This window comes from Pipistrellus hanaki (assembly GCF_964339955.1).
Source record: "Pipistrellus hanaki genome assembly, chromosome: 5".
Lineage (NCBI taxonomy): Eukaryota > Metazoa > Chordata > Mammalia > Chiroptera > Vespertilionidae > Pipistrellus > Pipistrellus hanaki.
In genome coordinates, this window is record NC_140507.1 from 44,027,015 (window position 1) to 44,052,374 (window position 25,360).

Genomic DNA, 25,360 nt, shown 5'->3' on the forward strand with positions numbered 1-25,360 from the left:
TTGAACACCTGCACGTAAGCACTCCAGGCTCAGGCTGTGCTCAGTCTGGGAGAGTGGATCCAATGAATGAGAGGCCAGCGGAGCGGCAGGAAGGCTATTTTTTAACCCAGAGGCGGTCGGAACCAGAGAGGACCACAGCTCCGGCTCCCGCGGTGCTGCCGTCATTCTCCGCGGCGGACAGGGTGGGCGGGGCCTCGGCGACCCCGGGCCCTCGGGCCGGCCTCCAGGTTTCCCGGCAAGCCCCGCGGCAGAGGAGGTGGGGAAAGGAGGTCACCGCGCCTGCGTGCTAGGAGGCATGACCCGGGTGGGAAAGCCCTTCGCGTCCGCCATTTTGGCTGCCTCTGTCGGTCCGTTCAGTTACCACGTGAACCGCCGACGGAGACCCGTGGTGGGTGGGGGGAAGCGGCGGCCGCGTATAAAGTGAGAAAGGGAAAAAAAAAAAAAAAAAAAGAGAGACAACGAAGGGGAAAGGGGCGTCGCGGTTGGGAGACGCCGGTGACACCCGAGGGCCCGGTCGCGGCGGTGGATCGGGGCATTCAAGGCTGAAGCCGCCAGGGAACGGCGGCGGTCGGACAAACACACTGACCGAGCCGGGCGGTGGCGGGAGCAGCGGGAGGAGCCGGAACGATGCCGGCCGTGAGCCTCCCGCCCAAGGAGAACGCGCTCTTCAAGCGGATCTTGGTGAGTGTGAGGGCTCCGGGCGAGCGGTGTGGGGAAGGTTCCGCCGGCACCCGGGGCCTGTCACCCGTAACCTCGGCCCGACGGGCTCCGGGCCACCCTCGCCCGGGACCCCGCCTTCGTGCTTGTCGTCTGGCAGAGAGTGAACTCTCTCGCCCTCCTCCTCCCTACGGTTCCCACTTCGGCCGGTGCGCCGGGCGGGGGGATCTGAGGCTTCCTTCTCCCGTCCCCTCCTCACTCCGGAGGCTGTGGTCCCCGACTAGGCCCTGTCCTCCCAGCTCCTGGCTCGCCGGTCTCCATATCCCTCCCTGAGCGAAGGGAGTGCAGGCCGCCGGGCCTTGGGAGCGAAGCCGGCCGCGGGGGCTGGAGCCCCGGCCTGGGCGGTGCGGGGGCCCTGCCGGCCGGCCGGCCGGCCGGGGTGGTGCCCCTGGAAGGAACAGGTGGGACGGATGCGGTGCGGCTCATTCATTGCCCGAGCGCGGCTCTCCCTCCGCCGGCTGGCCGTCCCTCCCTCCGCCTCTCCGCTGGGGATCCACCTGTCCCCGCCCGGCCGGGAGTCGCTTCGTCGTGACCCGGGAGGTTGGAAGGGAGGAAGGAGTTTTTAAAAGAGAAAAGGAAGCTTTTTTAAACGACGACTTCCTCTTGGTTAGTTGCATACGTGAGTCTTCAGCATCTTGGCCTTTCTCTCTTTCTCTTTTTTTCTCTTTCTTGCCAGAGGAGGGACGGGACATGTATTTCTTAGTTTCTGAGCGGGAAGCAGCCCCACCCCATCACTCTCCTGTGGAGGTGGGGCGCATCGCGTGGGGGTGGCCCGGTCGGAAGTGAAAAGTAGACGAGAGGGTTTTCGCGGTGACTGAAGGGCATTAACACCAATGGAAAAATTTAGCAGCAGAGAATAGAAGAACTTTTGAGATGGGTCCTTTTTTGACATTAGCTCAAACACATTTATTCTCTCTACATTTCGAATGTGTGCAGTTTTGCTTTTATTTTATTTTTTTTCATTGTCCTAAGTGCAATGTTGTTTGGAGGGACGGTTTACCTTGTAAAATATGTTTTGTCGCCTTGGCGCTATAATTAACACATTATAGCACCTTTTTTTTGTTTGGCATTTAATGTGTGGGTTGCCCCTCTCATGCAAACATTTCTTTGTGAAAGAATTAACTGTATTTGCCAAACTAAAGACTTTCAAAGTTTTTTTTTTGTTTTTTTGTTTTTTTTTGTGGGGGAGGGTTGTATGAAAGTGTTTTCTCTCTTGCGATTTCAGTTTATTTCACTTGTTTGAAAAGTAGGACAACTCTGGGGATCCAGTTTTCCTAGAAATAAGAAAGAGTAATCCATGTTGAAATAACTTTGATTTTGCAAAAATATTCATATGTAATATACACATTTACACATGTTGGAAAACACCAGAAAGTCACATCCAATTCCATGTAACTCTTAGTTTCCTTGACATTCTTATTGCTATTTTTGTTTTGTTTTGTTTTGTTTTAGGAGGAATTGGAGTGTCAGTGGGACTATAGTATAGTTTTGCCAGAACAATTTTACTTATTTTTAAACCTTTTAAAAGACTAATTGGTGTTTAGGCTTGACTATAACTTAGTTTCAGATGAGCAATTTGTCTTTAATCTTCCCCAGTTCTTTATTTTGAAAATTCAAGCTGAAAAGTTGAGAGAAGAGTACAAAGAGCATTTATAAAGTCTTTACCTAGATTTAATATTTTGCTATATTTTCTCTCTCTCCCCCCCCCATACTTATAAAAGAGTTAAAAGTAAGTTGCAGACATAATAGTTCATTCCTAAATGTTTCAGCATGCATCTCCTAAGAATAAGGCCATTGTTCTATAAAACCATAATACTATTATCAATCATTCCCTAATATTGTCTAATACCCAGTTCATAAATAATACGTTGAGATGCCTTGTACCCATTACCTAGTTTTCTTAATGCTAATGCCTTGTAAAACTGTAGTTCAGTATCATACATTGATACAATCTACCAGTCTTATTCATATTTTTCTATTTTACTTGAACTGATTTGTGTATTTAATTCTGTGCACGCTTATCATGTGTAAATTCTATAACTATCACAACAGTCAATATACAGAACAGTTCCATTAGAACCACACCCACTTCCTTCCCATCCTCTCTACCCCCCAAACTCTGGCAACCACTACTAATTTGTTCTTTTTCTATAGTTTTGTCATTTCAAGAATGTTTACTAAAAAGTATATAACTTTTAGGATTGGCCCTTTTTATGTAACATAAAAGATTCATCCAAGTTGTTGGGTTTATCAATAATTGTTCCTTGTTATTGCAGACTAGAATCCTATGATATGGATGTAGGATTATACATCCATATCATAGGATTAATTAAAATAATAGTTTAATTATTTCATAGGATAACAATTTTTGATTAAGCATCAGGAACTTTTTTGGTGGTGATGATAGAGTGAACATTTAAATTCATTGCTAAAGTTAAAGTACTAAAGGATTTATTGGGATAGGTACATGTAGAAGAAAATTGAAAATCACTACCTGAAAGAAAAGGACATATAATGTCCTTATTATCTTACGTTGGAATGAAGAATGAAGAAAGAAATATTGCCGAAACCGGTTTGGCTCAATGGATAGAGCGTCGGCTTGGGGACTGAAGGGTCCCGAGTTCGATTCTGGTCAAGGGCATGTACCTTGGTTGCGGGCATATCCCCAGTAGGGGGTGTGCAAGAGGCAGCTGATTGATGACTCTCTCTCATCGATGTTTCTCTCTCTCTCTCTCCCTTCCTCTCTGTACAAAATCAATAAAATATATATTTTAAAAAAAGAAAGTAATATTAATAAAAAGTATAATTAGTATTTGTTTTTTCAAAATTGTTTCTGCTTCCTCAGTGTTGTAGTTAGCTCTTTTGACTGTTTTTCCTCCAAGTAAGATAAAGGAAAAGTTGGGCATACTCTAATGCCTTGTAATCACATGGTGCTGGGTTAGTAACTTAAATCATTTCAGTGGTATTCAGCTTTTAAGCTACTACTTTGTTAGTTGTACCATACTTATTTGTAGTAAAATGTGTAGGGAATGAAATTAATTTGTGTTTTATAATTTCAAAATAATGAAGTATGTGTTTGTCTTAATTTGTCAAAGGAAACCTGGTTTACACATCAGTTTACAAAAAGTTGCAGTTTTTTTGTAGTGGATTTGCCTGGCTTATTCTAGTCAACTTGATATCTAAAATTTAATTTTGTTGCATATTTGGTCCATCCCCGCCCCCCCCCCCCCATTACTGTTTTCTGACTATAAAACATTGTCATAAGTTGGTCAGAATTTCTGTAAAAAGTGTCCTGTATATAATTTGTCTAACAAAAGGGTGGGAATATGAGTTTAATGTGACATATATTATATAGGAGTTTAGTTTAAAAAAGAGATACTTGTTTTTGGCAGAAACTTTTTTTGTTGTTGTAATTACACACTATTGTAACAATGTGAAAAACTAAGTCATTAAAAATTATGGCTTTGCATAGCCACTTTTTTAGGATATAGGTGAATGGTAGGAGAGATGAGCTGGTCAGGATAGAACAAAATCCACACTTTTGTAGATTTTAGTCCACTTGGAAAAGTTGGACATATCTCTTGCCTTGCAGTTAAGTGTTGCTAGGTTGGTGACTGGTGCTGCTTTCTTCTATCTTCACTCTCTATGTGTTAATTTGAGTTGCAAGAAAATCATCTAACTTAGAAGTACTTAAAATATTGTACATTATTAATTTATTTTTGGATTTTTGTCTGAATGATTTATGGTGTGTGTTAAAAGTCTAAAGAATAGAGTTTTCCTTCCTAGAAAAGTGGTAAGAGAAGTTAGCATAGCATGGCGATAATATTTGTGATTTACTGAAAATTTACAATTTGTACTGTAGAATACAACTTTTTGTGGAGATGGAAATGTTCTGTGTCTGCTCTGTCCAATGTGAGAGCCATTAGCTACATTTGGCTGTTGTACACTTGAAATATGGCTAATGGGATTGAGGAACTGAATTTTTAATTTTAATGAATTTAAATTCAAATAGCCACATGTGGAGGGTTATCATTTTGGACAGTTAAAAGACAGTGCCCACAAAAGCAGACATGGTGCCCTGAACGATTGCTGGCCAGAAAGCTACTGGCCAACTGGCCTTAACTTAAGGGATTTCTTTACTTAGTCTGCATTCTTTTTTTTTTTTTTTTTTTTAAATGTATTTTATTGATTTCTTACAGAGAGGAAGAGAGAGGAATAGAGAGTTAGAAACATCGATGAGAGAGAATCATCCATTACCTGCCTCTTGCACACCCCTACTGGGGATGTGCCCGCAACCAAGGTACATGCCCTTGACCAGAATCTAACCCAGGACCTTTCAGTTCACAGGCCAACGCTCTATCCACTGAGCCAAACCGGTTTCATCTACTTAGTCTGCATTCTTATTCCCTTTAATAATTGTGCTTCTGATACTGTCGTTCTCTCAGAGCATTGACTTAAATATATATATCTTCTTTGTTCATAAGTGTTTTTGGACATAAAAGACTAGGTCATATAAGGGATCACATGCAAAGGACTGTTTGTTCAAAATTTTCTCCTAGATATTTGCATGGCTCATTTTTTTCTCATTTCTTTTAGAATTCTGCTCAGATGTCATCTAAATGTTATATAGAAGCCTTCCTTGACCAGGAGAAATCCTCCTCAATCAACCTTCTTATTTTCTTCCTTGCTTTCTCTCTCCCCCCCCCCCCATACCACTTTTTACTACCTGACAAGTTATTTGTTTATCACATGTCTTTCACAATTAAAATGTAGTTTTTTTGAGGCTATTTTGTTCATTGCTATACTCAATAGAATAATGTACCAATACAGATATTTAATAAATATTTGTTACATGAAATGAGTGTTAAACCATTGACCACAGGGCAAGAAAGAAAGAGCTTTGGATTGTGTGCTTGCACAGAGATTTTTGTAGAAAGAAGGTAGTTAAGCTGAGCTTTGGCTTTGTAGAGTGTAGAGTACATTACTACTAGTATATGAGGTAATCGTAGGACATCAGGCAGAACCTGTATTACCTGGTAAGAACTTGGATGTTTCATTTATGAATGAATCGTAGTATTAGTTTGTTTACATGGCCTCTCTCCCATCACAAGAGCATAAGAGAAAATTTGATTTTTTTGTTTGTTTGTTTTAGCATTGGAAGAAAAATAACATCTCCATTAAATGATGTGAGGAGCTTGCTGAATCAGGTAGTAGCCTTACAACTGATAAAGCTCTACAACTGATTCTAACACAGTTAGGGGTGAGAATCTGCATATGCTGTTGCTAATATAAAATGTTAAAAGAGGAAAAAAATAGAGTTCTTTTGTGAGTTATTTTCAGGAAATTAAATAACCAAGTTGAATTGGAATTTGGAAAGGTATGCTGGAAGCTGGAGTGTCAGAACAAGACATGTAACCATCAGTGAGCGTAGGCAACCTTCAGTGTTCACTTCTAAATACGTACACCTTTGCTCTCTATTCATAGGCAATAACCATATTGAAAAAAGAAAAACTTAAACTTCTTAGTGAAAATTGTTTTGAGAAGAATGTCATTTGCCAGTGCTGATGGCAAGAAGAGCAAGTGAAAAGATTTAAAAGAGTGGTAGTTCTTAGTATAAAAATTAGGGTGTGGAGAGGAGGGAATTTTATGCTGTGATTGTATTCTTGACTTTTGGAAATTTCCCTGGTATATCTGTACTGTTTTGTAATGCATGCTGTATGTACAAAGCTGTATTTAAGTTGTAACTTGAAAAAAAAATAATTTAACTTGTTGCATATGCATTTTCTCTCTTAGATAAGCTATGAATTATATTCACTATTTAATTTGTAATTAAAATAATTTCTTAAAATTTCCATTTAGTAAAAACAATCTTTTTTTTCTATTTAAAAGTAAAATAAAAATAGGAATAAATGAATGAGAGGTTAATAATTTTGTTCTTGATATATGCTCTATTCCACTGAGATTTTCTTTGGTTAATAAAATAGGAAAAGACCTAGCCGGTTCAGCTTAGTGGATAGAGTGTCAGCCTGCAGACTGAAGGGTCCAGGGTTTGGGTCTCGTCAAGAGCACATGCACGGTTTGTGGGCTTGATCCCCAGTAGGGGGCGTGCAAGAGGCAGCCAATCAGTGATGCTCTCATCATTGATGTTTCTATCCCTCCCCCTTCCTCTCTGAAATCAATAAAATTATATTTAAAAAAATAAATAGGAACATATTTTCAGTTGGTATAATTTGAAATTTTTACTAAAACCTACCGTACTAGGGAAATTGTAATGTTATTTTTTTAATTGAATTTACTGGGGTGGCATTGGTTACTAAAATTATATAGGTTTCAGGTGTACAATTCTGTAATACATTATCTGTATATTGTATTGTGTGTTCACCACCCCAAGTAATTTATCTTCCCTTTATCCTTTCCTACCTTCCTCTTCCCCCTTTTCCTCTAATAATCACCATACTGTTGTTTATGAAGTTTGTGTGTTTTTTTCCTTAATCCCTTCACCTTTTCCCTCAGTCCCCCAATCCCTCTACCTCTGACTGCTCTGTATCTATGAATCTGTTTCTATTTTGTTTGTTCATTTTTTTTGTTCATTAGATTCAACATATACCACTAAGTGTAATCATGTGATACTTCTCTTTCTCTGACCGGTTTATTTCGCTTAGCATAATACTCTCTAGATCATTCTATGCTGTCTCAAGATCCTTCTATTCTTTTTTACTAATGTATAATACTCTCTGATGTAAATGTACCACTGCTTTTTTATTCATTCATCTACTGATGGATACTTGGGCTGCTTCGAAATCTTGGTTAAATAACGTTAAAATGAACATAGGGGTGCAAACATTCTTTCTAATTGGTATTTTGTTTTTTTTAGGGTGTATTCCTAGAAGTGGGATCACTGGGTAAAATGGCAGTTCCATATTTAATTTTTTGAGGAAACTTCACAGTTTCCTATAATGGCTGCATCAGTCTGCATCCCCAGTAGCAATGTACTAGGGTTCCCTTTTCTCCACATCCTTGCCAGCACTTGTCATTTGTTGATTTGTTGATGGTAGCCATTCTGACAGGTGTGAAATGATACCTCATTGTCATTTTAATTTGCATCTGTCTGATGATTAGTGACTGGGCATTTTTTCATATGTCTCTTGGCTATCTGATTGTCCACTTTGGAGAAGTGTCTGTTTAGGTCCCTTGCTCATCTTCCTTTGGTTAAGTTGTATGAGTTCCTTAGATATTTTGGATATTATCCCTTTATCACATGTATTATTGCCAAATATGTTCTCTCATACAATGGGCTCCCTTTTCATTTTGTTGATGGTTTCTTTTGCTATGCAGAAGCTTTTTATTTTTATTTAGTTCTTTTTGTTTATTTGCTATGAGAGATGCCTGCGATTTTGCTGCCTATGTGTTTTTTTTTAAGGATTTTTATGGCTTTACGACTTTTATCCATTTTGAGTTTATTCTTGTGTATGTTATAAATTGGTGTTTTAGTTTTATTTTAGTGCATGTACTTGTCCAATTTTCCCCAATGCCATTTGTTGAAGAGACTTTTCTTCATTATAAGCTCTTGTCTCCTTTGTCAAATATTAATTGAGCATAATGGCTTGCTTGGGTCAATTTCTGGGTTCTCTCTTCTGTTCCATTGATCTATATATGCCTGTTGTTGTACCAGTACCAGGCTGTTTTGATTACAGTGGCTTTGTAGTATAACTTAATATCTGGCATTGTGATTCTTTTAACTTTGTTCTTCTTTCTCAGGATAGCTGCAGCTATTCAGGATCTCTTATGGTTCCATATAAATTTTTGGAGTATTTGTTCTAAATCTGTGAAATAACGCCATTGGTATTTTAATAGAGATTGTATTGAACCTATAGATTGCTTTGAGTAGTATGGACTTTTTAATTTTTTTAATTAATTTATTTTAAAACATATTTTATTGATTTTTCACAGAGAGGAAGGGAGAGAGATAGAGAGCTAGAAACGTCGATGAGAGAGAAACATCGACCAGCTGCCTCTTGCACACCCCTCACCGGGGATGTGCCTGCAACCAATGTACATGCCCTTGATAGGAATCGAACCTGGGACCTTTCAGTCCGCAGACCGACGCTCTACCACTGAGCCAAACCGGGTTCGGCAGTATGGACTTTAAAAACAAAACACATTTTATTGATTTTTTTACAGAGAGGAAGAGAAAGGGGATAGAGAGAAACATCAATGCGAGAGAAACATCGATCATCTGCCTCCTGCATCCCCCTACTGGGAATGTGTCCGCAACCAAGGTATATGCCCTTGACCGGAATCGAACCTGGGACCCTTCAGTCCGCAGGACGAGGCTCTATCCACTGAGCCAAACCAGATAGGACCATTGGTTGCTTCTTGAATGTCCCCTCAACCAGAGGTCAAATCTGAAACCTTGGTAGCAGGATGGTGCCAAGGCTTTCATTTGTTGTTTTGTTAATCCTTACCTGAGGATATTTTTTCTATCAATTTTTCAGAGCGCATAGAAGAGAGGATGGGGGAGGAAGAAAGAGAGAGGGAGAAGAGAGACATCGATGTGAGAGACACATCGATTAGTTGCCTCCTGTACCTGCTCCTTCTTGGGAACAGGGATTGAACTTCCAATCCAGGTACAGACCTGTGACGGGAATTGAACCCATGACTCTTCAGTGCTTACGCTGACCCTCTTACTTACTGAGCCACATTGACCAGGACCAGGGCTTTCTTTCTTCTTCTTCTTCTTCTTCTTCTTTTTTTTTTTTTTTTGCCAGTATCTGTCCATTTTCCCAGCACCCCTCCCCCAGTGTTTTATTTTTACTTTTATTAATTTTAGGGAGGGAGAGGGAGAGACAAACATAAATGATGAAAGAAATACCATTGATTGGGTGTCTCCTGCATGTGCCCTTGACTGGAACTGAACCTGGGACCCTTTGGTCCAAAGGCTGACATTCTATCCACTGAGTTAAATCTGCTAGGGCTGAATAGACTGACTGTCTTTATTCCATTGTATGTTATTGCCTCCTCTGTCAAATATTAATTGACCATACAGTTGAGGGTTTATCCTGTTCTTTCTATTCTATTTATTCTGGTCTTTCTATTCTATTCCATTGATCTATGTCTATTTTTATACCAGTACCATGATGTTTTTTTAAAAAATATTTTTATTGATGATTTCAGAGAGGAAGGGAGAGAGAAACATCAGTGATGAGAGAGAATCATTGATTAGCTGCCTCCTGCATGTCTCCTACTGCTGATTGAGCCCACAACCCAGGTATGTGCCTTTGACTGGAATCGAGCCCAGGACTCTTCAAATTGCAGGCCAGTGCTCTGACTACTGAGTCAAACCAGCTAGGGCAGTGCTGTGATGCTTTAATTACTATGGCCTTGCTATATAGTTTGTTATCAGGTAGTGTGATTCCTCCAACTTTGTTCTCTTTTTTCTTTTTTCTTGAATAGTATGGTGGCTATTTGAATTCTTTTGTGGTTCCACATACATTTTTGGAATATTTGTTCTAGTTTTGTGAAATACACCATTGGTATCTTGATAGGAATTGTATTAAATTTAAAGATTGCTTTGGGTGGTAGTATGGACATTTTAATCATGTTAATTATTCCAATTCATGAACATGGCATATGCTCCCACTTGTTTGCATCTTCTTCAGTGTCTGATTATTTTCCATGTATAGGTCTTTCACATCCTTGCTTAAATTTATTCCTAGGGTGTTTTTTTTTTTTTTTTTTGATGTAGTTGTAAATGGGATTGTTTTCTTAGTTTTCCTGTCTTATAGTTTATTATTGGAGTACTAGTACCTGGTGCATGGATTTATGCACATTGAAAGGGAATTAATTAGAAGAAAGATTTGTGCAGTAATTACATTACTGCAAAATATTACATGTCAAAGTAGTATATATAATACCTATAATAATAAAAGTGTAATATGCTAATTAGACCTGACAGCTGAACGACCTTCCTGATGTCCTTCTGGACAAAGCCGTGGCAGCGGGATGGAGGTAGTTAGGGGCAATTAGGCAGGCAGGCAGGCAGAGGTGGTTAGTGGCAATCAGGCAGGCAGGTGAGCAGTTAGGGACAATCAGGCGGGCAGGCAGGCAGAGTGGTTGAGGGCTATCAGGCAGGCAGGTAGAGTGGTTAGGGGTGATCAGGCAGGCAGGCAGGTGAGCGGTCCATTTGGGCCTCAACCAGCAGTTGGACATCCCCCGAGGGGTTTCAGATTGCAAGAGGGTGCAGGCCAGGCTGAGGGACCACACCATCCTTGTCACTAATTTCATGTACTGGGCTTTTAGTCCTACATAATAAAGTGCTAATAGGCAAATGGTCTTCACACCGTAATGGCTCAGATACTCAACACTGGGGAGAGAGGATTGGGGACCAGCCAGACACAAAGGAGCTTGCGAGAGAGGAATGGTGACCAGCAAGGCTGCCGCCTGGGAGAGAAACAAGCCACCCTCCTTGCTGTCCTGGGCGCCAGCAGCCGGGAATTGGGCCTGGTAGAGGGACAAGCTGCATGCCCTGTGGTCCTGGGTGCCAGCAGCTGTGCCTGGGCCTGTGGCTCGGAAGAGGGACAAGCCACCCGCCCTGCAGTTCTGGGAGCCAGCAGCTGGGGCTGTAGCCTGGGAGAGGGACAAGCCACCTGCCCACAGTCCCCTGTGGCTGTAGCCGGCCCAGGCAAAGCCGGCCTGGGTCCTGGGGGTCGGCAGCCAGCCAGAGGGAGGGAAGCCCAGGTCCCGGGTGTCTGCGACTGCCAGAGGAAGGAATCCTGGGTCCCGGGTGTGGGGCGAGGGATAGGTGGTTAGGAGCAGTCAGGCCAGCAGGGGAGCAGTTAGGGGTGATCAGGCAGGCAAGCAGTTAGGAGCCAGTGGTCCCAGATTGCAAGAGGCAGTCGGACATCCCCTGAGAGGTCCCAGATTGGAGAGGGTGGAGGCTGAGCTGAGGGACACCCCCTACCCCCATGCATGATTTTGTGCACCAGGCCTCTAGTAGTATTATAAAATTAAAATGTGTGTGATTGGCACCAGCGAGAGCTTCATATATATCTTGCATGCATGAATACCGGTAACTAGAGGGAGCAGGCCTAAGTCATCAGTCTGACATCCTTAGCGCTGCTGGAGAGTCGGGAAAGGCTCCCACCACAGCCACTGTGCTCACCAGCCATGAGCCCAGCTTCTGCCTGAATGGCGCTCTCCCCTGGGAAGTGCACTGCTCACCAGGGGACAGCTCCTGGGTTGAAAGTCTGCCCCCGGTTGTCAGTGCACATCATAGTGACCAGTCGTTCAGTCATTTGGTCGATTTCCATATTACTCTTTTATTATATAGGATTGTCAGTGCGTATCATATGTACCAGCTGGTCAGTCGGCTGGTCCGTCGGCCAGACAGTCAATAAGTAAATTGTGAAGTGGTTCATGTTGAATGTCAATAAAAACAACCAAATTCACTATCGACAATAACAGATTGAAATACACACGTGTGCCAGCACCGTTTGGCTCAGTGGATAGAGCGTCGGCCTGCGGACTGAAGGGTCCCAGGTTCGATTCCGGTCAAGGGCATGTACCTTGATTGCGGGCACATCCCCAGTAGTGGGTGTGCGGGAGGCAGCTGGTCGATGATTCTCTCTCGTCGACGTTTCTAACTCTCTATCCCTCTCTCTTCCTTTCTGTGAAAAATGAATAAAATGTATTAAAAAAGAAAAGAAAAAAAAGAAAAATACACACGTGTGATTGATGCCAGCAAGAGCTTTGCATGTATTGTGCATGTGAGACTCAATGTTTATTTTTAAATTGCCAGTGTATGTATAGTCAATCACTTAGACTTTTATATCTTTATATATAAAAGCCTATGTGACTGAACGACCAGTCAACTGGTTGCTATGACGCATACTGATCATTAGGGGACAGTTGCTCAACACAGGATTGGGGTCCCTTCTGTCTGGATCAGGCCTGTGGGGATCGGGCTGAAAACGGCTATCTGACTCCCCCCCAGGGGTCCCAGGTTGTGAGAGGGTGTAGGCCAGGCCAAGGGACACCACCGGTGTACCGGGCCTCTAGTATATAGATAAGAATGCAATTGATTCCTGAATATTTATTTTGTATTCTGCTACCTTATTGAATTCAATTATCAGGTCTAGTAGCCTTTGGTGGAATCTATATGGTTCACTATATATAGTATCAGATCATCTGTCAGTAATCTTATTTTGAAGCTAGTGATATATTTCTAAAAATATATATTTTTATATCAGAGAGGAAGGGAGAGGGAGAGAGTGAGAAATATCAATGATGAGAGAGAATCATCTACTCAGTTGCCTTCTGCACACCCCCTGCTGGGGATCGATTCCAAAACACATGTGCCTTGACTGGGAATTGAACCAGGACCTTCTAGTTCATAGGTCAGTGCTCAACCACTGAGCAATACCAGCCGGGCTATTTTCTCTTTTTATTGTTAACTGTTTGCTACTAGGGTTTATCCTTGGAGAAGAGCAGAAATTTTGAGGAAAATTTATGTGGTAAACTAAGTTGGATATTTGTTGTTACTTGTTCCATTAAGTCTTGAGACTTTTATCATTTGTAATGAGTGACCTGATGTAATAGTGCTTTTAAGGAAAAAAAAAGAGATCTATTAATATCTATTTCCTTATACACATGCTGATTCTTGTTAGGAGAGTGAATTCTTAGCAGTTATTTGGAGAGGTATGCCATTCTGAATTATTTTCACAGGTCACATTAACAGGAGATAATTGGGTTAATGGCATCACGTATAATTTCCATATGGAAGACTGCCAAATTACGTTAATTGGGAACATAATCATTAGGAACTGAAGCTTAATTACTGTTCTGAAGTGTGATAAAATAAAAAGCTAAGTGCTATAGTATTAGTATTTCATTCCAATAAAGTGGAGTTTGATTTTTAATTTTAATTTGTTAAATGTTTTATTATCTCATTGCTCCATCATTTCTCTTTTATTTCTCCTGGTTATGAATCATGTTTTTCTGTTTCTTAGCTCATTCACTCATTTTTTATTGGGTGTTGGGCATTATGAATTTTACATTGTTTTTATTGAATTAACTGTCTTTAAAGAGTGTTAAGACTTTTTAAAAAAAATATATATATTTTATTGATTTTTTTACAGAGAGGAAGAGAGAGGGATAGAGAGTCAGAAACATCGATGAGAGAGAATCATCAATCAGCTGCCGCTTGCACACCCCCAACTGGGAATGTGCCCGCAACCAAGGTACATGCCCTTGACTGGAATCGAACCTGGGACCTTTCAGTCCGCAGGCCGACGCTCTAGCCACTAAGCCAAACCGGTTCCGGCAAGAGTGTTAGACTTTATTACAGCAGGCAGTGAAGGTACTTATACATTAGTCTGTGGCTTTATTAGGGTGGGTCTCTGGAGTATACTTAATCCAGGGCTAGTTTTGTCTTCTTACTGAGTAGACTTTTCCACAATACTGCTATATACTGAATTTAGCTGTTCATTGAAGCTCTATTCTGGCTACATGGAACTCTTGGTACCATGTGCGTCCTAAGAACTGTTGAACTTACTGCTGTGTTTGGCTTTATAAAGTTTTATCCTACATATGCAAGACTTATTATTCAATAATTTGCAAATCATTGGATTTCTTTCTCTGAATAATTCCATTGTTTTTGCAGATGTTGTTGGACTTCAGTCTTTGTCTCTTCAACTTTGTGGACTATTGTGCTCTGCTTGGCATTCTCTTGTGCTGTGATCTATAAAGCAGTGGCATTTCTAAACTCATCATGGTTTATTCCCCTCATAATGGTTCACAATCCAGCCCTGCCTGTTGTTCAGTGTCTGACAACAGTTAATTTCATATTAGAGTCCCGGTGTACTAATTCATGCACTGATGGGATCCCTCGGCCTGGCCTGCACCCTCTTGCAATCTGGGACCCCTTGGGGGATGTCGGATTGCTGGTTTCGACTCAATCCCTGCTGGCCAGGCTGAGGGATGTGCACCAGACCTTTAGTATGCATATAAGACCTCTGGTTAATCTCTTTCCTTTTTAAAAAAAAATATATATTTTATTGATTTTTTTTTTTTTTTTTTTTTTTTTTTTTTTTTTACAGAGAGGAAGAGAGAGGGATAGAGAGTTAGAAACATCGATGAGACAGAATCATCGATCAGCTGCCTCTTGCACACCCCCTATTGGGGATGTGCCCGCAACCAAGGTACATGCCCTTGACCGGAATTGAACTTGGGACCTTTTAGTCTGCAGACCAATGCTCTATCCCCTGAGCCAAACCGGTTTCAGCATGGTTAATCTCTTTCCACCCTTTGCCCTCCCTGCTTCCCTCTGAGATTCATCAGTCTGTCCCATGTTTCCATGTCTGTGTGTTGAGCATCTGTCCCTGGTGGTCAGTTATAATGGTTAAGTGGAATGGCTTCCTAACTCTCTGTGTGTCATAGCTACCGGTTGAACAGTCACTTAGGCTTTTATATAGATAGATAGATAGATAGATAGATAGATAGATAGATAGATAGATAGATATAGAGATAGAGAAATAGATATAGATATTTTGTCCAGTTTTGTTTTTTAAATTGATTTTAGAGGAAGAGAAACATCGATTTAAAAAATATATATTTTATTGATTTTTGTATTGAGAGGAAGGGAGAGGGATAGAGAGTTAGAAACGTTGATGAGAGAGAACCATCAATCAGCTGCCTCCTGCTCACTCCCTACTGGGGATGTGCCTGCAACCAAAAGTACATGCCCTTGATCTGAATCAAACCTGGGACACTTCAGTCTGGAGGCTGATGCTCTATTCACTGAGTCAAACGAGTTAGGAATGTTCAGTTTTGTTGTTGGAGAAGGGCAAGTTCATCCTCACCCCATCATGGCCAAAAGTAGTAGTTCTTTTAATACATTTTTACAGAAGTAACTTTTCAGAAAGCTAATTGAGGGTTTTAAGAATAGTGCACTTACACTTTCATCGTATGTAGGTTTTTCCTGGAAAATGTGACAGATTAAGTGACCCTTTTAACTAGCCTGGTCTTTATATCATAGTTTCCTTTAATGCTTTTTACTGTTGTTGTTATAATTATATTAGAGGCCAGTTACCGGAAGATGCCTGCAAGAATAGGGCTTCCGCCCTAGCTGGTTTGGCTCAGTGGAAAGAGTGTCTGCCTGTGGATTGAAGGGTCCTGGGTTTGATTCCAGTCAAGGGCATGTACCTTGGTTGCAGGCACATCCCCAGTAGGGGGCATGTAGGAGGCAGCTGATTGATATTTCTAACTCTCTATCCCTCTCCCTTCCTTTCTGTAAAAAGTTAATAAAATATATATATATTTTTTAAAAGAATAGGGCTTCCTGTGGCCTTTCCGCTGCCCAACTCCCATCTCCGCTGCCTCGCTCCCTCCCTTATACAGCGCTTGGCTTCCTTCTACTACACTGTCTTCAGTCTTCGATCTGCGCCTGCCTGCATAGGCAAATTAACTGACATCTTTGTTGGGTTAGTTTGCATACTCGCTTCTGATTGTATGTTGGGCGAAGCGGAGGGATGGTCAATTTGCATGTTTTTCTTTATTTTTAAAAAAATATATTTTATTGATTTTTTTACAGAGATGAAGAGAGAGGGATAGAGTTGGAAACATCGGTGAGAGAGAATCATTGTTCAGCTGCCTCTTGCACACCCCCACTGGGAATGTGCCTGCAACCAAGGTACATGCCCTTTACTGGAATCGAACCTGGGACCTTTCAGTCCACAGGCTAACGCTTTATCCACTGAGCCAAACCGGTTTCGGCTGTTTTTCTTTTATTAGTGTAGACTAGAGGCATGATTTGCGGGTTCATGCACTGGTTGGATCCCTCAACGTGGCCTGCAGAGATCAAGCCGAAACTGGCAGTCCAATGCCGCCTGCTGCTCTCACTCATCCCAGCCCCACTGCACCTGCTGTGGGCTTGTGCCCAGTCAGTCCTGATTGGAAGAGGCTTGCATCTCCACAGTGACGCCAGCCATGAGCCCTGTGTCTGGCACCTGTCAGTTAGCTAAGTGGTGCTCCCACTGTGGGAGTACACTGACCACCAGGGGGCAGCTCCTGCGTTGAGATCTGCCTCCTGGTGGTCAGTGCATGTCATAGCAACTGGTTGACCTGTTGTTCTGTTGTTTAGGCTTTTATATATTAGATAAGAAAAATGCTATTTTTAAGCCTTCTGCTAAGTAAATAGGAACACTAAGTTTACTTGCTTAGTCTTGTGTTTTCTTGGTTACATACATTTGGTAACAACTCCCAAGTTATAACTTTTGTTCTCCCCTTCCTCTTCCTCTTATCTCCCAGGTCATTCAGCCTGCTGAGTGCTGTTGACTATGGGAGGGGCAGAGAGTTAGGAAGCATTTGCAGAGAAACTGGGACTGATGGACCTACTAGATCAGGGGTGGGGTACCTCTGGCCTGTGGATTCATTTGATCTGGCCCTGCCAAGGAATTAGGGGTGAGTTAATTAAATGTTTGACCAAGTATAGCAGGCTAATTTTCAAGTTGTTAATTTTGTATGGCCTGAGAATTATGTTATAAATATCCAAATGGCCCTTGGCAGAAAAAAAGTTTCCTCACTCCTTTATTAGAGGATGGAAGTATGATGGAAAGAAAGGACCAAGGATAGTTTTTTTTTGTGTGTGTGTGTTTTTTAATCATCATCTGGTTGGATGAATTGAGGGGAAAGTATATGCAAAGTGGAAAAGACTTGGTGAAGAATAGATTTTGGGGTGAAATCAGTTGTGTTTGGGATATGTTAGGTTTGAGATATGAAACAACAACCAAACAGGATGGTGAGTACATAGTTGGTATAGAACAACTATAGTTGGCTGTAGTATTGAGCTGTAAACAACTGGTTTCTTGATGCTACATGTAAAAAGTTACTATACATTCTATCATCTTGTCATCTTTTGCATTAATTATCCCTCCCAGATTTTAAATATATTATTTCCAAAGTTGTGAGTAAAATTTATGACAGTGAATATCTTTTAGATGCAGGTTTTGTGTTGTTGTTTTTTCATACAGTGATTTAAAAATAATTATTATGAAATCACATGTTGATACCTAAAAATCAAATGATTTAAAAAAAAAAAAGGTAATTCCCCCCACCAAGCACCCTCAGTCCTTCTAGCATTTTATCTGGTATTTGCTTTCTTTTGTTTAACAACAAGTCACTATTTAATGATATATGACTCTTTTTTTGTGGTGGTTGTTAATCCTCACCCGAGGATATTTTTTTCCATTGATTTTTAGAGACAGTGGAGGGTGGAAGGGAAGGAGTGAGAGGGAGAGCTATTGATATGAGAGAGATAAATCAATCATTTGCCTCCTGCACACACCCAGGGTTCGGGATCGAACCTACAACATAGATAGGTACCTCCTTGATTATGATATGAACCCACAACCCCTCTGGGTGCTATCTGATGCTATAACTGACCCTCACCAGCCAAGGTGATAAGTGACTTTTAGACATTTGCTGACTTTGGTTATGGAAAATGAAGACTTAGAACCACATCATTACTATGTTTGCCCTCTTTCCTTTTCTTCATTACCTCATATCACAATATTTCAGTAAATTAGTACTTAATATTTACATCTTTATGATCATATATGTGTTGTTCACTGTTAAGCCAAATTCTATATAATAAAGATGTAATATGTAAATTGAGCATCACTCCAACATACAAGATGGCTGCCCCCATGTGGATACAAGATGGCTGGCAGGGGAGGGCAGTTAGGGGCAACCAGGCCTGCAGGGGAGGTCAGCTGGGGGCGACCAGGCCTGCAGGGGAGGGCAGTTGAGGCAACCAGGCCAGCAGGGGAAGGCAGTTGGGGGGGGGGGGGGAACTGGGCCGACAGGGGAGCAGTTAGGCATCGATCAGGTTAGGCATTGATCAGGTTAGGGGGTGATCAGGCTGGCAGGCAGAAGCAGTTAGGGGCAATCAGGCAGGCAGGCAGGCAGGCAGGCAGGCAAGCAGTTGGGAGCCAGCAGTCCTGGATTGTGAAAGGGATGTCTGACTGCCACCGGTATTGGGCCTAAATGGGCAGTCGGACATCCTTCGAGGGGTCCCAAATTGGAGAGGGTGCAGGCTGGGCTGAGGGACACACCCATCCCACCCCATCCCATGCTGCATGAATTTTGTGCCCTGGGCTTCTAGTCCTTTCTAATAAAAGGACAATATGCAAATTAACCATTACTCCGACACAAACATGGCGACGCCCATAGCCACAAGATGGCAGTGCCCAGTCTTCTCAGCCCCGCTGAAGTCCTCCAGTCCTGGGGGGGGGAGGTGAGGGGGGGTGGCTGCTGAGTGGGCAGCGTGAGCGGCCTGGCGGAATGCTTGCTTTGACACTGCCAGGACAAGGCAAGCATTCCGCGCCTGGCTGCAGATGGACCTCTGGCCAGACTGGGGCACCGATGGGCCTCTGGGCAGCAGGTGTGGAGTGGCCAGGCCACACAGAGAACTACTGGCGCACGGATTCATGTACAGGGCTACTAGTAATTACAATAAGATCACACTTTCTTCCTTATATAAGCTTTTCTCCTGGAGTTAATTCCTATCTCGTTTATGCAGTTATCTGGTTTTCTTTCCTTTTGTTAATTGACTTTAGAGAGGAGGGGAGAGGGAGAGGGAGAGGGAGATATAGAAACATCAATGATGAGAGAGAATCATTGATTGCCTGCCTCCTGCATGCCCCACACTGGGGATCTAGCCTGTAAACTGGACATGTGTCCTAACTGGGGAATCGAACCATGACCTGGTTGCTCAACCATCGAGTCACACCAGCTGGGCAGTTGTCTGATTTTCTGTAGACCTGTTACTTTTCCCCAAAATGTGCCTGTACTGCTGAAATGTACATATAAATACTATTTTCCAAATTATGAAGTATATTAGTTCCATTTTTGCCCTTGCTGGAAACTTATTCCATGGTGTCCTTTGGTTTCCTGTTTCATTTTGGAGTTGTTGTTCTCTAGTTCTTTTTTCTGCATTAGATTCCTTAGTTACTAACTTCCATTTTGTCTTGTTGAATTTGTTTTGAGTCTTTTTAATAAGCTTTTTAAAGGGAGAATACACAGAAATAAAATTTTAACTTTCTGAGAAGCCTTAAAATGTCACATTACTCATATAGTTGATTGCTAATTTGGCTGGGAATAGAATTCTAGATTGAAACTTATTTTCCACTGAATTTTGAAGGCTGTGTATAGTTTTCTGGCTTTCAGCAATATTGCACTACTACTATGGAATAAAAGTTAGGTACCATTATGATTACAGATCATTCGTATGTTTGTTATTTTCCTTCTCTTTCTCTGGAAGTTTTTAAGGACCTTTTCTTTTTGGGATTTGAAATTACATTATGATGTTTTATAGTGTGGGTCTTTATCCTTTTTCTTCTTTATTACTTTGCACACACTTGTTTGTCCCATTGCAGCTTGAGAGACTTCTTTCCTTTAGTTAAAAAGAAAATTTATTTTGAAATGTAAAATTTCTGCACTTTTACTTTTTTTTCTTTTTTCTTTTCAGATTTCACTTTATATAATAGTTGGACCTTTGGAGTGAGCTAATGATTTTATTTTTTCTAATCTATATTTTGCTCTTCTGTTTTACTTTCTGTATTTGAACCTTCTGTATTTTTTTCTGGGACTTAGGAGAATATGGAAATAATCTTTGATATTCTATTGTGTGTTACAAAATAAAAAATTTAGCGTCGAATTGACATTTTGCATTTCTTGCTAAAGTTGATTTTTTTTTTCTTTTTGACAGAGATGTTATGAGCATAAACAGTATAGAAATGGGTTGAAATTCTGTAAACAAATCCTCTCTAATCCCAAATTTGCAGAGCATGGAGGTAAGTAAATATCATATGCTTACTTGTTAATATAAATAGATAAGGCTTTGCTTACTTATCTGGCTTCATTTATTTGGGTTCTATCACTCTCGATGCCTTAATTTCCAGATAGAATGGACTTTCTTATCCTTGACGTTGGTTTTTTGAATTTAGTGTCAAGAAAATGATACACACATTTTATTTGAGTTCTGACTTACCTATTTTGAGAATAAGCATGGCAGGGGAGGCAGAAGCATCTAGTGGAATAAATATGCTTATTTAAGTTGAATCACTAAATTAATTTAAGGTATTATAAGAAAAATTTGCTTTAGAATTTTGAGCTGGGGAACTTTATTCCTTATAATAATTATTCAGAAAGTGCCCATTTGTTCTCAGCATCTTTTTATTTAGCATTATATCTTAGTTTTTCCAGACAGTCATATTTAATGTACGATTTGTATATTGTAATGTTCTAAAAAAAATTTTGCCTTTTAGTTTTCGCATATGTGAGGGTAGAAGATTGGACAGTGAGATATTTGTAGAGAAAGGGAAGAGAGTTTAGCTAAACTTGTGATGAGGCAATGGAAAAATAAGCTTTCACAGGTCAGAGTTGTATAGTTAGGAAACATGGCTCTTTGGTAATTAATTTGATAGTTTTCTCACTATTGGAGAGAGAGAGTAATAGTTTTCTATTAGTTTTCTTTACTTTTATTAAAATAAGAGCACTGTTTTCTTCCTTTTTTTTTTTTTTTAATTCTCATCCGAGAATATTTTTCCATTGATTTTAGAGAGAGTAGAAGAGAGAGGGAAACACAGAGGGAAATATTGATGTGAGAGAAACACATCAATTACTTGCCTCCTGCAAGCGTTCTGACCAGCGCCCAGGCCCAGTAGGAACTTGCAACGAGGCACATGCCCTTGACTGGAATCAAGCCTGGGGTCCCTTGGGTCTGCAGGCTGACGCTCTGTTCACTGAGCCAAACCAGCTAGGGCTAAAAGTTTTTTAATGTTAAAAATATTTTTTTGCTGGCCAGATGGATATTAGGTAGTTTACATTTTTTTCTAAAGTATGCATACTGGTCATGTAACTTTTAGTAATGTAATGATAGAATTTCAATATAGCAGAGATCAAATTTCATTGTTCTAAAGTTCAGTTTCTCGTATTTTAACATACCTGAAATCAGGTTGCATATGAAGGATTGTAATTTAATTGAAAATATATATTTTTAAATTTCTTTATTGATTAAGGTATCACATACTTGCCATCATTCCCCTATTCCCATCCCCCACCTCTTCCCAGCCCCCTGAAAATATTTTTTAACATACATAAAATAATGGTTTGTCGTAAATGTAATGGCAACCTGGGGCTCCATTAATTAAGGAACTTTAAGATGTTTAGTAAAACTTGTAAGAATACATTTTACTTGTTTGATAACAAAGGGTTACTTTTTACAGTACCTTGCCAAATATATTTGTTTGCTTTCTTTTCATTTAGAAAAGTGTTCAGCACTAGAGGCTTGGTGTATGAAATTTGTGCATTGAGTGGGGAGGGGGGTGCCTCAGTACCCCAGCCTGGCCTGCACCTTCTTCCAGCTTGGGAGCCCTCAAGGGATGTCTGACTGACAGCTTAGGCCTACTCCCCTATAGTCGTACATCCTTAGTGCTGCCATGGAGGCGGGAGAGGCTCCTGCCACCACCACTGCACTTGCCAGCTGTGAACCCGGCTTCTGGCTGAGCAGCGCTTCCCCTGTGGGAGCTCACTGACCACCAGGGGGCAGCTCCTGCATTGAACATCTGCCCCCTGGTGGTCAACGCATGTCATAGTGACCGGTTATTCCTCCATTTGGTTGATTTGCATGTTAACCTTTTGTTATATAGGATGATTTATAACAATTTAGTACATGATTTCCCCCCTCTTTTTTGCTTTTATTTATCTGTACTTTCCCCTATAAATGTTTTTCCTTTTGAACCATATTATCTTTTATTCCTACATAATTTTTCTATAAATTCTAAATTTTAGTTCTGAAAGTTAGGCAAATACATTATAATGAATATTTTTATTCTTTTTTATATCATAAAATATATATTATAAAATTAATTTTTTTTGCCTTTTCTAAAATATTCATGTTGCCCTCAACTTCCTCTTATATTTATTTTATTTTTATTTTTTCGTTAATTCTCACCCGAGGATATTTTTTCATTGATTTTTAGAGAGAGTGAATGGTCTACTGCCATACCACCCTGAACGTGCCCGATCTCGTCTGATCTCGGAAGCTAAGCAGGGTCGGGCCTGGTTAGTGCTTGGATGGGAGAGAGTGAATGAAGAGAGATACATATCGATTGATTGCCTCCCACACACACCCCTACTGGGGTCAAGGCTAGGGATGGAAACTGGGACACTTCAGTCCGCAGGCTGACTCTGAAACCACTGAGCCAAACTGGATTGGGCTCAACTCTTTATTTTTTATTTATTTATTTATTTTTATTTATTTTTTTTTTTACAAACCCTTGTGTCGAGGGCTGACTTTCAATAGATCGCAGCGAGGGAGCTGCTCTGCTACTTAGGAAACCCCGACCCAGAAGCAGGTCGTCTACGAATGGTTTAGCGCCAGGTTCCCCACGAACGTGCGTTGCGTGAAGGGCGTGGGGGCGGCCCCCTTTCCGGCCGCGCCCCGTCTCCCAGGACGAAGGGCTCTCCGCACCGGACCCTGTCCCGACGCGCGGCGAAGCGCGCCGCGCCGGTTGGACGCGACGGCCCGCCGGCGGGGACGGCGGGGGACCGGCTATCCGAGGCCAACCGAGGCTCCGAGGCCAACCGAGGCTCCGCGGTGCTGCCGTATCGTTCCGCCTGGGCGGGATTCTGATTTAGAGGCGTTCAGTCGTAATCCCACAGATGGTAGCTTCGCCCCATTGGCTCCTCAGCCAAGCACATACAACAAATGTCTGAACCTTCGGTTCCTCTCGTACTGAGCAGGATTACCATGGCAACAACACATTCAACTCTTTATTTTAATTTGTTCATTGTGAGTGACAGGAGTCTCCTAACTTCTTTTATATTAAATAATATCCTCAAGAATCATTGTAAAAGAATGAAATTTATGCATATCAGAAATGTGTAAGTATATAATTTACGTGTATATTTTAAGCATTGAGCAATGATTTTAATCTCTAATTTGGGTTCAAAGAAGTAAAGCCTGTTTTTGTGAAAAAGTTTTTCATACTTTAAAGGAATAATTATATAAGGTCATATAAGGTTACTCTATAGAATTTCCCTGAAGAATAGTTATTACTGTTATATCTTGTTAGCATATGAATTTCCAGATATTAATGCATTTTGTACCTTTTATCTAAAAAAATATCTAGGGATGCCTAGAGTATAGAAATGTGGTTTGTTGATTTTTAAAATATTTTAATTCTGTGCAAACCTGGAAAATTTCCTAATCTTCAGTTCTTAGGGTAACGTAGCATTTGTCTTTGAGATTATGGTTATCTTTTTTGTTGTTAACTATTTTAAATGTTTGATGTCTTTTTCCTACTTTTTATTTTTTAATAGAAACTCTGGCTATGAAAGGATTAACATTGAACTGTTTGGGTAAAAAGGAAGAAGCTTATGAATTGGTTCGTAGAGGTTTGAGAAATGACTTGAAGAGTCATGTGTGTATCCTTTTTGAGATATATGTATATATATATAAAACGATTGGATTGGGTTCTTGAGCTAAGGCAATAAGTAGTTTGGGAATCAGCAGTTTTATATTCCTCTTACCATGTAACTCCAGAGGAGTAGCAACTGCCTTCATTCAGTGAACACTTTTACATATTTACTATGTTCTAGTGTATCTATTTACAGATTAATGGACTTGCCTTTTTAAAGTATCTATGAAAACTCTTCCCATGCTTCAAAAAGAAGGCACCCCACAGACCTTGTCATGATGACAAAGAAGGGTGTACACTAAGGAATATTAGAAGCCCTATAGAGCACTGATTAAGAGCACAGGTTTAGGACTATACTTCACTTAGGTTTGAATCCCAGCTCTCCTTTCTGGTTGTGATCTTAGGGCTTAGTTTCCTTATGCGTAAAATGAGAATAATCAGAACCACCTTATTGTGGTGTTGTAAAGACATAATGATGCTTATCAAAGTCCCTGATAATGCTAATTACTATGCTAGATAAATTTTATTTTAGTAAGGGAAATATGAGAGTAGCAGCAAGTACAAATGTCTGAGGGAATATAGAGGGAAAGATTGTGGCTTGCTATTTTTTAAGTCATTTTTAAACAAATATTTTCTTGCCTATTTTGTGGGCAAACACAATTTTAAGTGCTGAAATACTTAGCAGATTTTCAAATGTTTACCGGGCCCTTGGCATAGTACAGATTAAGAAAGGAAAGGGATTCATTTATATTCATTCTAAGCATATACAGAACATTTCTGAGTATTATATGAAATGTTAGTTCATGTTAAAAAATTATCACAATTTCAGTAAAAAAAAAAAAAGTGAGTTGTGAATAACCAGAAACTAAAAGGTAAGTAAATATTAATTAATCAGATTATTGTAGATATCTTTTTATCATTTTTAATGATTGCATAGTGTTCTATATGTTATTTGCCATGGTTTATATAATTGGATTCCTCTTGGTGGACATAAGACTCCTTGACAGTAAATTTTTAGGAGGTAAAGATTAGAGGCAGTTAAAAGGTGTTACAGTGCTCAAGAGGTGATTCAAATGGGGAGGAATGGAAAGGTAGATAATGGGGGCAGATTATAAAGAGTAGTGTGTTTTAGGCTTTTCAGAACCATGTTCCAGTCAACAGAA

At 40.7% G+C, this 25,360-nt stretch overlaps 1 protein-coding gene across 3 annotated transcripts in view; it reads left to right on the top strand.

The window, feature by feature from the left end:
* Positions 1–308: 308 nt before the first annotated feature.
* Positions 309–25,360, top strand: part of NAA15 (N-alpha-acetyltransferase 15, NatA auxiliary subunit) — a 70,436-nt gene continuing 45,384 nt past the window's right edge. For 2 of the 3 annotated variants that reach the window (XM_084884247.1, XM_084884248.1), the window contains exons 1-3: positions 309–681; positions 20,483–20,567; positions 24,100–24,204. In XM_084884247.1, coding sequence (XP_084740373.1) covers positions 628–681; positions 20,483–20,567; positions 24,100–24,204 — 244 coding nt within the window. In that variant the 5' untranslated portion in view covers positions 309–627. Of the gene's footprint in view, positions 682–17,022; positions 17,176–20,482; positions 20,568–24,099; positions 24,205–25,360 lie in introns of all 3 variants that reach the window. The other variant, XM_084884249.1, reaches the window with a different exon arrangement.